The following is a 12,066-nucleotide window of genomic DNA, read 5'->3' on the forward strand; positions in this document are numbered from 1 at the left end:
CAAGCTTTAAAATTAATATCACATCAAATTAAAACAAAAAGAAAAACCGAAGCCCAGAGCTTAAAAGCCTTCTAACCACTAATTACACAAGAATGGAACAACAATTCTTCTAAAAAAATTTTACATAGCCGTTTCAAAAAATAAAAAATACCCAACATACCCTCATGCTTTTTGGGGTAAATTATACAGTATGTGGATTTAAAATTCAAATATAACTGCCAACAATTACAGTAAAATTTAAAATTCAAATTTAATACATTCCAACTGACTGGCCCTTGTTGGAGCTATACCCAAAATGCCCTCATATTTTTGGCACTAAAATTCAAAAATAAATCCGAAAAATTAAATAAATAAAAAGAAAATTCATCCAACGGCTCTTTTAGTAACCGACTCAAAGTAGTATTGTATATAGCAAAGTCTGTCTCTGTCCCGTCATTCTCTTATTTCCAATTTCGCTCCAATCTCTTAATTTCTCTTAATCTCTCCAACATTTTCTCTGACCTTTTTGCTAATTGCACTTCATTTACATCATCTGCAATAATCACAGATTCACGATGTCGGCAACTCTTCCTGCTGGCTATAAATTCGTTCCTTCTGATGCTGAACTGATTGGGTTTTATCTCTACAACAAGGTACAAAATTTACCTTTTTCCCGTGATACCATCCCAGAATGTGACCTCTATGGTAGACAAGAACCCTGGCAAATTTGGGAAATGTATGAAGGACCCAAATTGGCCAATCAAGATCTCTACTTTTTCACTCTATTGAAGAAAAAATCCAACAAGGGCTCAAGGATTTGCAGAGGAGTGGGTTCTGGAACATGGCAGGGTGAAGATGGGGCAAAAGAAATTAAAGTTGAAAAAACCCACTTGAAAATTAGGTTAAAGAAGAGGTTTAGATACGAGAATAAAGGTTCGGAACACAATGGGGGTTGGATAATGCATGAGTATTTATTGTTAGGGCATGATGAATTTGTTGTGTGTAGAATTCGGAAGAACGAACATGATGAAGAAGGGGTTGTGAAGAAAAGGAAGAGAAAGTCCACTAGAGCTTATCTAGAGAAAGAAGAGCTTTTGGTATTGTAATATTGGCTTATATTTTGCAGTTTATATGTATAGTTATTTTTGTTTCAGATTCATAACAGTTAAAAAATTAATAAATAATGTTATATATATATAATATGTCGTTAGTCGTCACGTGACACATTTTAGAAGCTCTAAAATTACGCCATTTTGACACATTAGATTGACAAATCAATTAAATTATTTTATCTTGACATGTTGGGGTGATATTTATTGTTTCATCTGTAATTATTAATTAATTAAAAAATGTTATCTGTAATAATAATAATAATACAGGTGTATGATATTATCATTCTAAAGGTCTAACTATAATGACACATTGAATTTATGATTGTCATGTGGTTGAATTTTAACAGTGATAATGTAGATAATATTGATTGTTGTATTGGTATTTCAAAGTCTAAATAAATAGACATAAAGATTGGATTACATANATATATAATATAAAGCTAAATTCTCATCTGCGATTGATTGCCACGTGACACATTTTGAAAGCTTTATAATTGCTCTATTTTGATACATTAAATTGACAAACCAATTAAATTATTTTATCTTAACACGTTGGGTTGATATTTATTGTTTCATCTATAATTATTAATTAATTAAAAAATAGGATCTGTATTAATAATAATAATAATAATAATATAGCTGTATGACATTAGCATTCTAAAGGTCTAATCATAATGACATATTGGATTTGTGATTGCTATGTGGTTGAATTTTAATAGTGATGATGTAGATAATATTAATTGTTGCATTGGTATTTCAAAGTCTAAATAAATCGACATAAAGATTGGATTACATAAGTGCATTTCATTAGTTGTATTAATAATTAATAATAATACTAATTATATAGGTGTATTGCATTGGCATTCTAAAGGTCTAATGACTAATTGGATTTGTGATTGAATTTTATTGGTGATGATGTAGATAATATTAATTGTTGCATTAGTATTCTAAAGTCTAAATAAATAGACATAAAGATTGGATTACATAGGTGCATTGCATTGATAGTACAAGCATACCTGTTTATTAATAATTATATATGTGCATTGTATTGACATTGCAAACTTTTTCTTCGTAATTAATTGTGTTGGCATTCGAAAGGCCTAAATAAGAGGTTATAAAATGAGTGTATGTTCAGTTGTGTATTATCGCAATATGTTAGTTGGTATCAACAATACGTCTAGTCTTTTGTTGATTGTTTATATGTCATGTTAGTTTGTGTCAATAATACGTCTGTTCTTCATGATTTTGTTAATCGATAATTTTTTATTTATTTATGTTTTTGTTGTTGTTTACAGGTCAAAAATTCATGAATTGGCATGGAATAAAAGAAGGATGTCTAATTGAAATTGTCAAATGAGTTGTTATTTTGATTCGTTCTTCTAAACTATAAGTATATCTTCTAACTATTTTAATACAAAGTTGTAAGTATATCTCCTAACTATTTTAACGGTTATTATTTGGTTGAATGATTGTTTTTGTTCAGTCAATCTATTTGAATGATTAATGGTGTTGCTTGTGTCAAATAGTAAGTGTATTCCTTAACAATTTTAATATGAAGATTAATTAACTTTTGTTAATTTCGTTTTCAGGTAACAGTAGTTATACGAATAAATAATTGTTCCTTAACAATCTTAACATAAAGATCGATTAAATTTTGTTATGTTTGTTTTCAAGGAACTGTTCATGTACTTTACTAAGATCAAATCGAGGATGATCCTATTGTCAGCTGAACTGTGAGTATGTGTCATATCTATATTTGTAGAAACAGTTCATTTGAGTTGAATATGTTTTCTGTAAAAACATTCGTGTATTTTAATCTGTTATATGAATGATTAATTGTTTATTTCCTGCTGATGTGCGAGTATATATGCTAAATGAATTAATTTTGGCTGATTCCATTTTCCAATTAATAAGTGTTATTTGAAATATTTCTTATCAGTCCTAATATGATTATCCCTTAAATTTGGATCAAGTAAACCATTCATTTTATCATCACACGTATTTCGGTTTCTATTGAACAATCAGTAGTAAATTGATCATAACTTGCTCAATAAAAATCCAATTGATGGGAGGATTGAATCTTTAGAAACTAAACAGACAGTGCTTTAATTTTATATATTATATGTTTAATTTGGATAACTTGATGAGTGGTGAAATGATATGTATATTCCATGATTTTATAGGTTGATCGTAGGGAATTCGTGACTTTTATGGATTATTTTTATTCAAGTTCTTTGCATATTTTTATTTGCAAGAATCACGGGTATGTCTATGAGTTTTAGGTATTCGGACAGAAAAAGTGAGGAATTTATGCTCACACGATGGTTGGATGCTTTGTACGCACTAAAGAAAAAAAAAATGGATTGTCAAACAAAAGAAAGGAAGTGAATTTGCTAGATGGCGCTGCGGTATAGACTTTTTGCACTGCGACGCGAGAAGCTGAAGTTGGGCAAAAAGTTCATGCCGCGGCGTGACAAAACTGTATGTTTGTGGAAAAACTGTGCGCCGTGGCCCCAAAAATTCACGCCGCAATATGGATCGCAAAAAAATAAAATCCTTATTTTTTTTTTAACTCTGACTTGAACTTGGACTCTTCCAAAAACACCCCTAGCAGAGGAAAAGTATAAATAGGACTTTGTAATTTAGTTTAGAGTGGGGTGGAGATTGAGAGGAGAGTTATTTTCTTAGCAAAAAGAGAGGAGATTTTTCCTAGGGTTTTGAAGATCATTCATGCTTTTGGGGAATTTCAAGTTTGCTCTTTTCAATGTCAATGTGTAACTAAACTCTTCTCTAGGGATCCAATGTAGCCTAATTTGATGGCTCTATGTGTAATCATATATTTATTGTTATTAATTCAATGAAACTCTAGATTCATTCAAGTATTTATTACTCCTTTAATTTTCATTATTGTGTGATGACACTTAGTGCAAATTATTAGGTTGTATGTGTGAAGATTATTAAATGAATGATTAATATTCTATGCATACGCCCTGATAGAGTATTAGTAGGTTTATGATTTCTTGGGTAATTAGTGTTTGTGCACATGCCATGACAAATATGCCTTTGTTCAGGATTTTGAGTACTCTTACGTTTATTGGGTTTTTAATTCATAGGCTAGACTATACGCCCTAGCTAGTCTTGTGTTAAAAATATTAGGTTAATCCCGAAAGCCTTACGGTAATACCTTGATTTGGTGAGTGCGAACCCTAGAAAGTGAATTGATAAATAATGGATATTTGGTTGACATAGAGCTGGATAATTATGGTGAAATTGGAACCCTAGGTTTTGGTCGATTGGATTTAAGATAACTTTATTGTCGTTTAACTTTAGTTTAATTAGTTGTTGCTTTTGAAGTGATTCCCCCTAAATTGCGATTATCAATTCTAGTTATTAGTTTAAATTGAAGCTTCGTTATTAGGATTAGTAAATTGCTTACAAATCTCTGTGAGATCGACCCTTGCTTTTGCACACTATACTGCGATAGCGATTCATGCACTTGCGAGGAATTAGAATTTGTTCATCAAGTTTTTGGCGCCGCTGTCAGTGATTTGTTTAAGTTATTTAATTTTCTTGACAACGTGTGCTTTAATTGTTGATATTATTTTTTTTTGTATTATTTAATTTTTATTATTTTTATTTGGGTTACTTCTTTTTCTTTTTATTCTTTGGTGTGTTAGTTTTTGAATGCAAGGTCGCCGATCACTGGATAAAGAATTAGTTCCTTACATCGATAGAGTGGATTTGATTGGTAGAAAGAGGAAGGAACTAGAATGTCTTGAAAATTGATCAGATTTAGAGTTGTCAGATTCAAGTTCAGAGCCAGAGATAATGGCAGAATTACCTCGACCTATAAAGGATACACTTACCTTTATTCATGATTTTTATTCTACTGTTCAAACTTTTCCTTTGTAGAGTTTGATAGAGGACCAGTTGCAGATGCGTTGCTTTCCTTACATATTGAAGGATGCAACAAAGAGATGGTTCATGACTTTGACCCCAGCTTTACTTACAATGTGGGACGCAGTTTACAACAGATTTATAGGTAAATTCTACTCTCATGCTAAGACTGTCGAACTGCGAGGTAAGATTGCCACCTTTACTTAGATAGAAGGTGAGCCGTTCCATAAGGCTTAGGAGCATTTTAAATTATTGTTGGTTCAATGTCCACATCATAGATATCCTTTAGAATTGCTTAACCAATTTTTCTATGATGGACTGACACAGGCTTGCCAAGCCATAGTTGATGATGTTGTAGGTGGTGCTATGGGAGAGAAGACTGCATGAGAGACATACGAGCTATATGAGATGCTTAGAGCAAACTCATAGCAGAATAGTGTTAGAGGAAGATCCAAGGGAATTTATGAAGTGAATAATAACTCTGAGCCAACAATGCAGGTTTCAGAGCTAACTAAACAAATGAAGACTATGTGCAATATGCTGATGGGACAAGGGCAAAGTAACTCTTCAGAGGTATGTGCTATTTGTGGTAATAGTGGGCATACAACTAACATTTGTCCTTCTAGTGAGAATTTTCCAGAGTATGTAGAGCAAGCAAGTGCAATGAATTCCTACAACTAATGGCCTAACAACCCATTCTCCAATACTTACAATCCAGGTTAGAGGAATCATCATATCTTCTCTTGGAGCAATAACCAATAACAAGCTAGCTCTCACAATCAACAGAGGAAATATTCATTAAAGGAGACATTGAACAACTTTATTCAAGTCTCTTAGAAGAACAACTAGAGTTTTGAGTAGAGATTTTAGCAACAAAAGGCATCCATAAGGAAGATGGAAGTTCAAATAGGACAAATAGTAGAAGCGGTTCAAGAAAATGTTCCCGAGAAGTTATCGAGCAAACCTGAGCAAGCAAAAGTAATAACAACTTTGAGAAGTGGTAAGGTAATCACTAAAGATATTAACTCTGAAACTAACGAGAAATTGGTTGATAATGCAAGGAATGATAAAGCCAAGGAGAAGCAACCAAGTGCACCCGTTCAAACTAAAGACATTGGCTCTACTGTTGCTCCACCCAAACCTAATGTTCCACCAGTGCCATTTCTAAGTCAATTAAATAAAAGCAAATGGGATAAGTCATTCTCTAACATTTTTGATATTTTGTCCAAAGTGAATGTTAACTTGCCTTTGCTTAATGTGAGTAGGAACATGCACGCCTATGCAAAGTTCTTCAAAGACTTGAATACATGGAAGCATAGATATGAGCCGAACAAAAAAGTAATGATCTCTGAGATAGTAAGCATCGTGCTTTAATGCAAATTACCACCTAAGATGAAGGATCCTGGAAGCTTTATTATCAATATCATGGTTGGTAATAAGAAGTTGGAAAAAGCAATGTTGGACTTGGGTGCAAGCATAAACCTCATGCCATTTTCGATCTATCAACAATTGGGACCGGGAGAACTGAAGCCTACAACAATGACACTACAATTGGCAGATTGTTCTGTCAAGTATCCAAGAGGTATTGTTGAGGATATTTTAGTTCAAATTGATAAACTAATTGTCCATGTTGATTTTGTGATTTTAGACATGGAGATGACATCAAATCGAGACAATGAATTGCCAATTTTGCTGGGACATCCTTTCATGGCCACCACGAAGACTGTTATTGATGTGCAGAATGGAAAACTCAAAATGACGGTTTTATATTAAATTGTGGAATTTTTTGTTTTTAAATCTTTATCTCTTCCTGCAGATACTAATGATTGTTTTCTTGTTGAGTCCTTAGATCTTGTCATTGTCTCTTGTTTTATGCAAAAGAAGACAAAAGATAAATTAGAGTTGGCCTTGATAGCAGAAGATGAAGAGTTCCTTGACCAAGAAGCTGAGGAGTATGTTGAACTGCTGCATTGTGAAGTTGTTGAGATAACTGATGAAGAGTTGAGGATGCCCATAGAACAAGTAGATGTTAATATGGTTTTGTCCACTAACTCCCCACCTAAGTTAGAGCTCAAACTATTACCACCTACATTGAAATATGTGTACTTAGAGAAAGTCAAACCCTTCCAATGATTATAACGTCAAATCTCACTTTAGAGGAAGAGAAGAAACTACTTAGGGTGTTGAGAGAGTATAAAACAGCCATAGGATGGACCATAGCTGATATTAAGGGAATTAGCCCCACTATGTGCATGCATAGGATTTTATTAGAGGAGGAAGCAAAAAGTTCTAGGGAAAGTCAAAGGCGTCTAAATCCAAATTTGAAAGAAGTGGTGAGAGCTGAAATTTTGAAACTCCTTGATGTAGGTATAATTTATCCAATTTCTAATAGTAAATGGGTGAGCCCAGTCCATATAGTACCTAAGAAGTCAAGTATTACAGTGGTGAGAAATTCTGACAATGAGTTAGTACCAACTAGGATGACAACGGGTTGGAGAGTTTGTATCGATTATAGGAAGTTGAATTCTGTGACAAAGAAAGATCATTTTCCCCTTCCTTTTATTGATCAAATGCTTGAACGATTGGCTGGTCATGCTTACTGTTGTTTTCTTGGTTGCTTTTTAGGTTACAACTGGATTCCGATCGCACCCGAAGATCAAGAGAAGACGACATTTACGTGTCTATTCGAAACTTTCGCATATAGGAGGATGCCCTTTGGATTATGCAATGCCTCCCGCTACATTCCAGAGATGTATGATGTCCATTTTTTCATACATGATTGAAAAATTCATTAAGGTATTTATGGACGATTTTTCTGTTTTTGGAACTTCGTTTGATGATTGCCTTAGTAAATTAACTTTAGTGTTGAAAAGATGTGTAGAGACAAATTTGACTTTGAGTTTGGAGAAGAGTCATTTCATGGTTAAACAAGGCATTGTTTTAGGACATGTAGTTTGTAGTAAAGGGATTGAAGTAGATAAGGCAAAGATAGATGTGATAGCTAAATTGCCGCCACCTACATTTGTGAAAGGTGTGTGTAGTTTTCTTGGTCATGCAGGTTTCTATTGGCGTTTTATTAAGGAATTTTCAAAAATAAGTAGGCATTTATGTAACCTATTAGCTAAGGAAACAACATTCAAATTTTGTGACGAGTGCCTTATTGCTTTCAATACTTTAAAAGAAAAACTCACCTCTACCCCTATTCTTATGTCACCCGATTCGTCTCTCCCTTTTGAATTGATGTGTGATGCGTCTGACTATGCCCTAAGAGCAGTATTAGGACAATGTATCGGGAAATTTCACCATGTTATTCATTATGCAAGTCAGACTTTAAATGATGCTCCAATAAATTACTCCACTATTGAAAAAGAGTTCTTGGCTGTTGTATTTGCTTTAGAAAAGTTTCGTTCTTACTTAATAAGTTCTAAGGTAATTGTTTATTCTGACCATGCTGTTTTGAGATATTTGATATCTAAAAAAGATGCTAAGCCTAGGTTGATTTGATGGATGTTGCTACTACAAGAATTTGATTTAATTATCAAGGATAAGAAGGGAAGTGAGAATGTTGTGGCTGATCATTTGTCTCGTTTAGTGGAGCCAACAAGCCATGACGAGCATAATCAAGAAGGGGAATATCCTCTGAATGAAACCTTTCTAGATGAGCTACTCTTTTCCATCCGCAGAAAAGAGCCTTGGTATGTAGATATTGTCAATTACCTTGCATGTGGAATTTTAAAATCTGATCTAACCTTTAACTAAAAGAAGAATTTTTTATCCATGGTGAAACACTATTTTTGGGATGATCCCTACATGTTTAATAGTTGTCCGAATCAGATAATAAGGAGGTGCGTGCCTAAGCAAGAGCAATAGAGTATATTACAACATAGCCATGAATTACATTGCGGAGGACATTTCAGGGGAAGGAAAACAACACTTAAGGTATTGCAATCAGGTTTTTATTGGCCAACTTTGTTTAAAGATGCTTTTACTTTTTGTGCCAGATGTGATAGATGTCAACGAACTGGAAGCATTGGAAAGAGGAACAAGATGCCACTCACGTCATTCATGGTAGTGGAGTTGTTCGACGTCTAGGGTGTAGATTTTATGGGTCCATTTCCTAACTCTCATGGGTATGCTTATATACTTGTTGCTATAGATTATGTGTCAAAATGGATTAAGGCGATTGCCACAAAAACTAACAAAAGTAAAGTTGTATTAAGCTTTCTTAAAGACTTAGTTTTCACAAGGTATGGTACCCATGGAGCTATTGTTAGTGATGGGGGAAGTCATTTTTGTAATAAGTCATTTGCAGATTTGTTGAAGAAGTACAATGTAACTCATAAAGTGGCCACTCCATATCATCCAGAAACTTCAAGGCAAGTAGAGGTAAGTAATAGGCAAATCAAGGCAATTTTGGAAAGGATAATGAACACATCTAGGAAGGATTGGCATTAAAGTTGAATGATGTTTTATGGGCTTACAGAACGACATTCAAAACACCGAGAGGAATGAGTCCATATAGGCTAGTTTTTGGAAAGCCATGCCATTTACCAATGGAATTAGAACACCGAGCTTACTGGGCAATCAAATGGTTAAACTTCGATATAGACAAAGTCGGCGAGGTAAGGAAAATGCAAGTGAATGAGTTGGAAGAACTTAGGAATGAAGAGTACGAAAACGCAAAGATTTAGAAAGAACGAACAAAACTCTATCATGATAAAGCAATACAACGCAAGGAATTTCGGCCAGGTATGAAAGTTTTGCTGTATGACTCACGTTTGCTTCTTTTTCCAGGAAATTTAAAATAAAGATAGACTGGACCATACAAAGTGCTTGAAGTGTTTCCTCATGGTGTGGTGGAAGTGCAAAATTTGAAGACCGGAGGTAAATTCAAAGTAAATGGGCATCGTTTGAAACCATACTTGGAAGATTTCCAGTTGGAACAAGTGGTGGAGTACCTTGACGACATTCGATGAAAGACAGTGCATTCCATCTTGCGTAGACGTTAAATAAAGCTTTTCTTGGGAGGCAACCCAAGTTTTTCATTCCTTTTAAATTTTATATGTATAAGTGTTTAATGGTGTTAAGTTTGTTTATGTGTGAGTTAGCCATGTTCATAAGTCTATTTAAGTAAATATGACGTTCGTTTTATTTTACAGGAATGGTTAACACCGCGGCACAATGTTTCCACATTATGGCGCAAAAAGGGAAGGGAAGACAGAAAGTTCATGCCGCGGCGCGAAAAAAAGACACAATTTCATGCCGCAGCTCAACTTTTCCGCGCTATGGCTCAAAATGTACCATGAGGACAGAAACTTCATGTTGCGGCGTGAAAATTTCCCACGCCATAGTGCCATTCATGTAAAAAAAAAAAAAAAAAAAAAGTAATTAAAAAAAAATTAGTATCACACTAAGGTGCAGAATTTTCATGCCATGATGCAAAACGGGTTTTATAAAACAAACCCAGATTTTTTTTCCTTTTTTCTTCTTTTTCTCTTCTCCTTCACTTTCCCAACTCTCTCCTCATGCTGCAGCATCGTCACACTTTCCCCCAAAACTCAATTTTTTCTCTTTTCTTTCAATTTCGCCCACAATTGATGCCTTCCAAGTTTTACCACCCTTAAACATCACCCAACACTAATCTTCTCTCTATTGTTACAGATTGGTTCGTTGAAGAAGACAAGTTAGGGTTTGGCGATTTGGGAATTTTTCCAATGGAAGTGTAATCTTCAACAAAGGCTTCCAAGTCATTCTTATTACGTAGGTAAGCAATTCTAATCATGAGTTGGAGTGTACAAGCGAATTTTTGACTTGAATCGAAATGCCATAAACGTGATATTTTGTGTAATAGTTTGTGATTGTGTTGAATATATTGTGGTGATTGATTGATTGAGAGTGTTTTGAAGATGATTGTGATTGGAATTATCAGTTTATGAAGTTGAAATTGTGATTGCTTGATATGGTGTGGATGAGTTCGTGAAGTTGTTTTGAGCTCGATTGTGAGTGTGTCTGTGGTGCAGTGGCATACTGATTGAATTGCGGTGTAGTGATGGTTGTTTGATTAAGGTTAATTTGAGTGGAACGTGTCGCATTGTGCATTGTGTGAGTGTGCAGCTGTGGCGAGTGGCGTAGGCTTGTTTGCGTAATGTGTTGGTGAGTTTGTGTTAGGCTGAATAGGTGAAGAGTGTTGTTGAATAAAGCTCTCAAGTATGTGAGATGGCGCCCACCAAAAGACCTAGAGACAGTGGGGCTGCTGTTAAGGGAAAAAATAAAATAGCCCCGTGTCTGAGTTATGAGCGATTTGTGAGCTTTTCAACAAAGGAAAGGTATCTTGAGGCCGCTAAAGTTGGTTTAGGGTTGTTGATGAAAAGGGATTTGAATTTCCAGATGACCAGTGAGATGAAATGGGAGACATTCTATTCCCATCCCAAACTGGCCATCAAGCCCTTGGTAATGAAATTCTATGCTAATGCCGTTAAGAGTAGAAAGGGGCAAATTAAGATTCGAGGCGTGATGGTTAGCTTAGATACTACGACGATCAATAGGTTCTATAACCTTCCCAACATTTTAGTAGAATAGGCCGAGTATAATGAGTTCCTCAAAGACCCAGATTATGGATTGGTCTTGCGAACGTTAACTAGCGGTAAGGGAGAATGGAAGATGTCTAAAGACGAACACAAGGGCATTGAGGTAAAAACACTTGCTTGGTAAACATCGACTTTGGCAATACTTTGTATGTGCCAAGATTTAGCCCACGGTTCACATGAGTACTATAGATACTGAGAGAGCACTGCTTCTTTATACAATTGATCAGCGGGTGCGCATAGACCTGGGCAACATGATTTATCGTAGAATTCTACATGCTCCAAAAGTGTCCTACTTATTCCCTAGCTTGATCACTGCTTTATGCAAGCAAGTTGGAGTGCCAGTAGGGGACGATGAGGTACAGAGAAAAACAGCATCACCATTATCTTATGGTTTTTATCTTAAGTTGCTTGGGAAACCCACAATAGAAACCCAACGGACCTGATCCAAGCAAAGTAAGAAAGCATTGCTTCCATCCACTTCTGTGCAACCA

General features: G+C 34.9%; 1 protein-coding gene across 1 annotated transcript; it reads left to right on the top strand.

The window, feature by feature from the left end:
- The first annotated feature begins 554 nt into the window (after positions 1-554).
- On the top strand, positions 555-5,375 carry LOC116124271 (protein CUP-SHAPED COTYLEDON 1-like). Its single transcript, XM_031409963.1, has 3 exons — positions 555-1,076; positions 5,004-5,172; positions 5,278-5,375. Exons 1-3 carry the CDS (start codon positions 555-557, stop codon positions 5,373-5,375), a joined length of 789 nt encoding a protein of 262 aa, XP_031265823.1.
- The last annotated feature ends 6,691 nt before the right edge of the window (positions 5,376-12,066 follow it).

This window comes from Pistacia vera, unplaced genomic scaffold (assembly GCF_008641045.1).
Source record: "Pistacia vera cultivar Batoury unplaced genomic scaffold, PisVer_v2 Contig151, whole genome shotgun sequence".
Classification (NCBI taxonomy): Eukaryota; Viridiplantae; Streptophyta; class Magnoliopsida; order Sapindales; family Anacardiaceae; genus Pistacia; species Pistacia vera.

Coding starts and splice junctions, on each gene's coding strand:
- LOC116124271 (XM_031409963.1), top strand. CDS start 555: ATGTCGGCAACTCTTCCTGCTGGCTATAAATTCGTTCCTTCTGATGCT. Junction 1,077..5,003: donor TAGAGAAAGAAGAGCTTTTG/GTATTGTAATAT, acceptor TTTCCTTTGTAG/AGTTTGATAGAGGACCAGTT. Junction 5,173..5,277: donor TAAGACTGTCGAACTGCGAG/GTAAGATTGCCA, acceptor GATATCCTTTAG/AATTGCTTAACCAATTTTTC.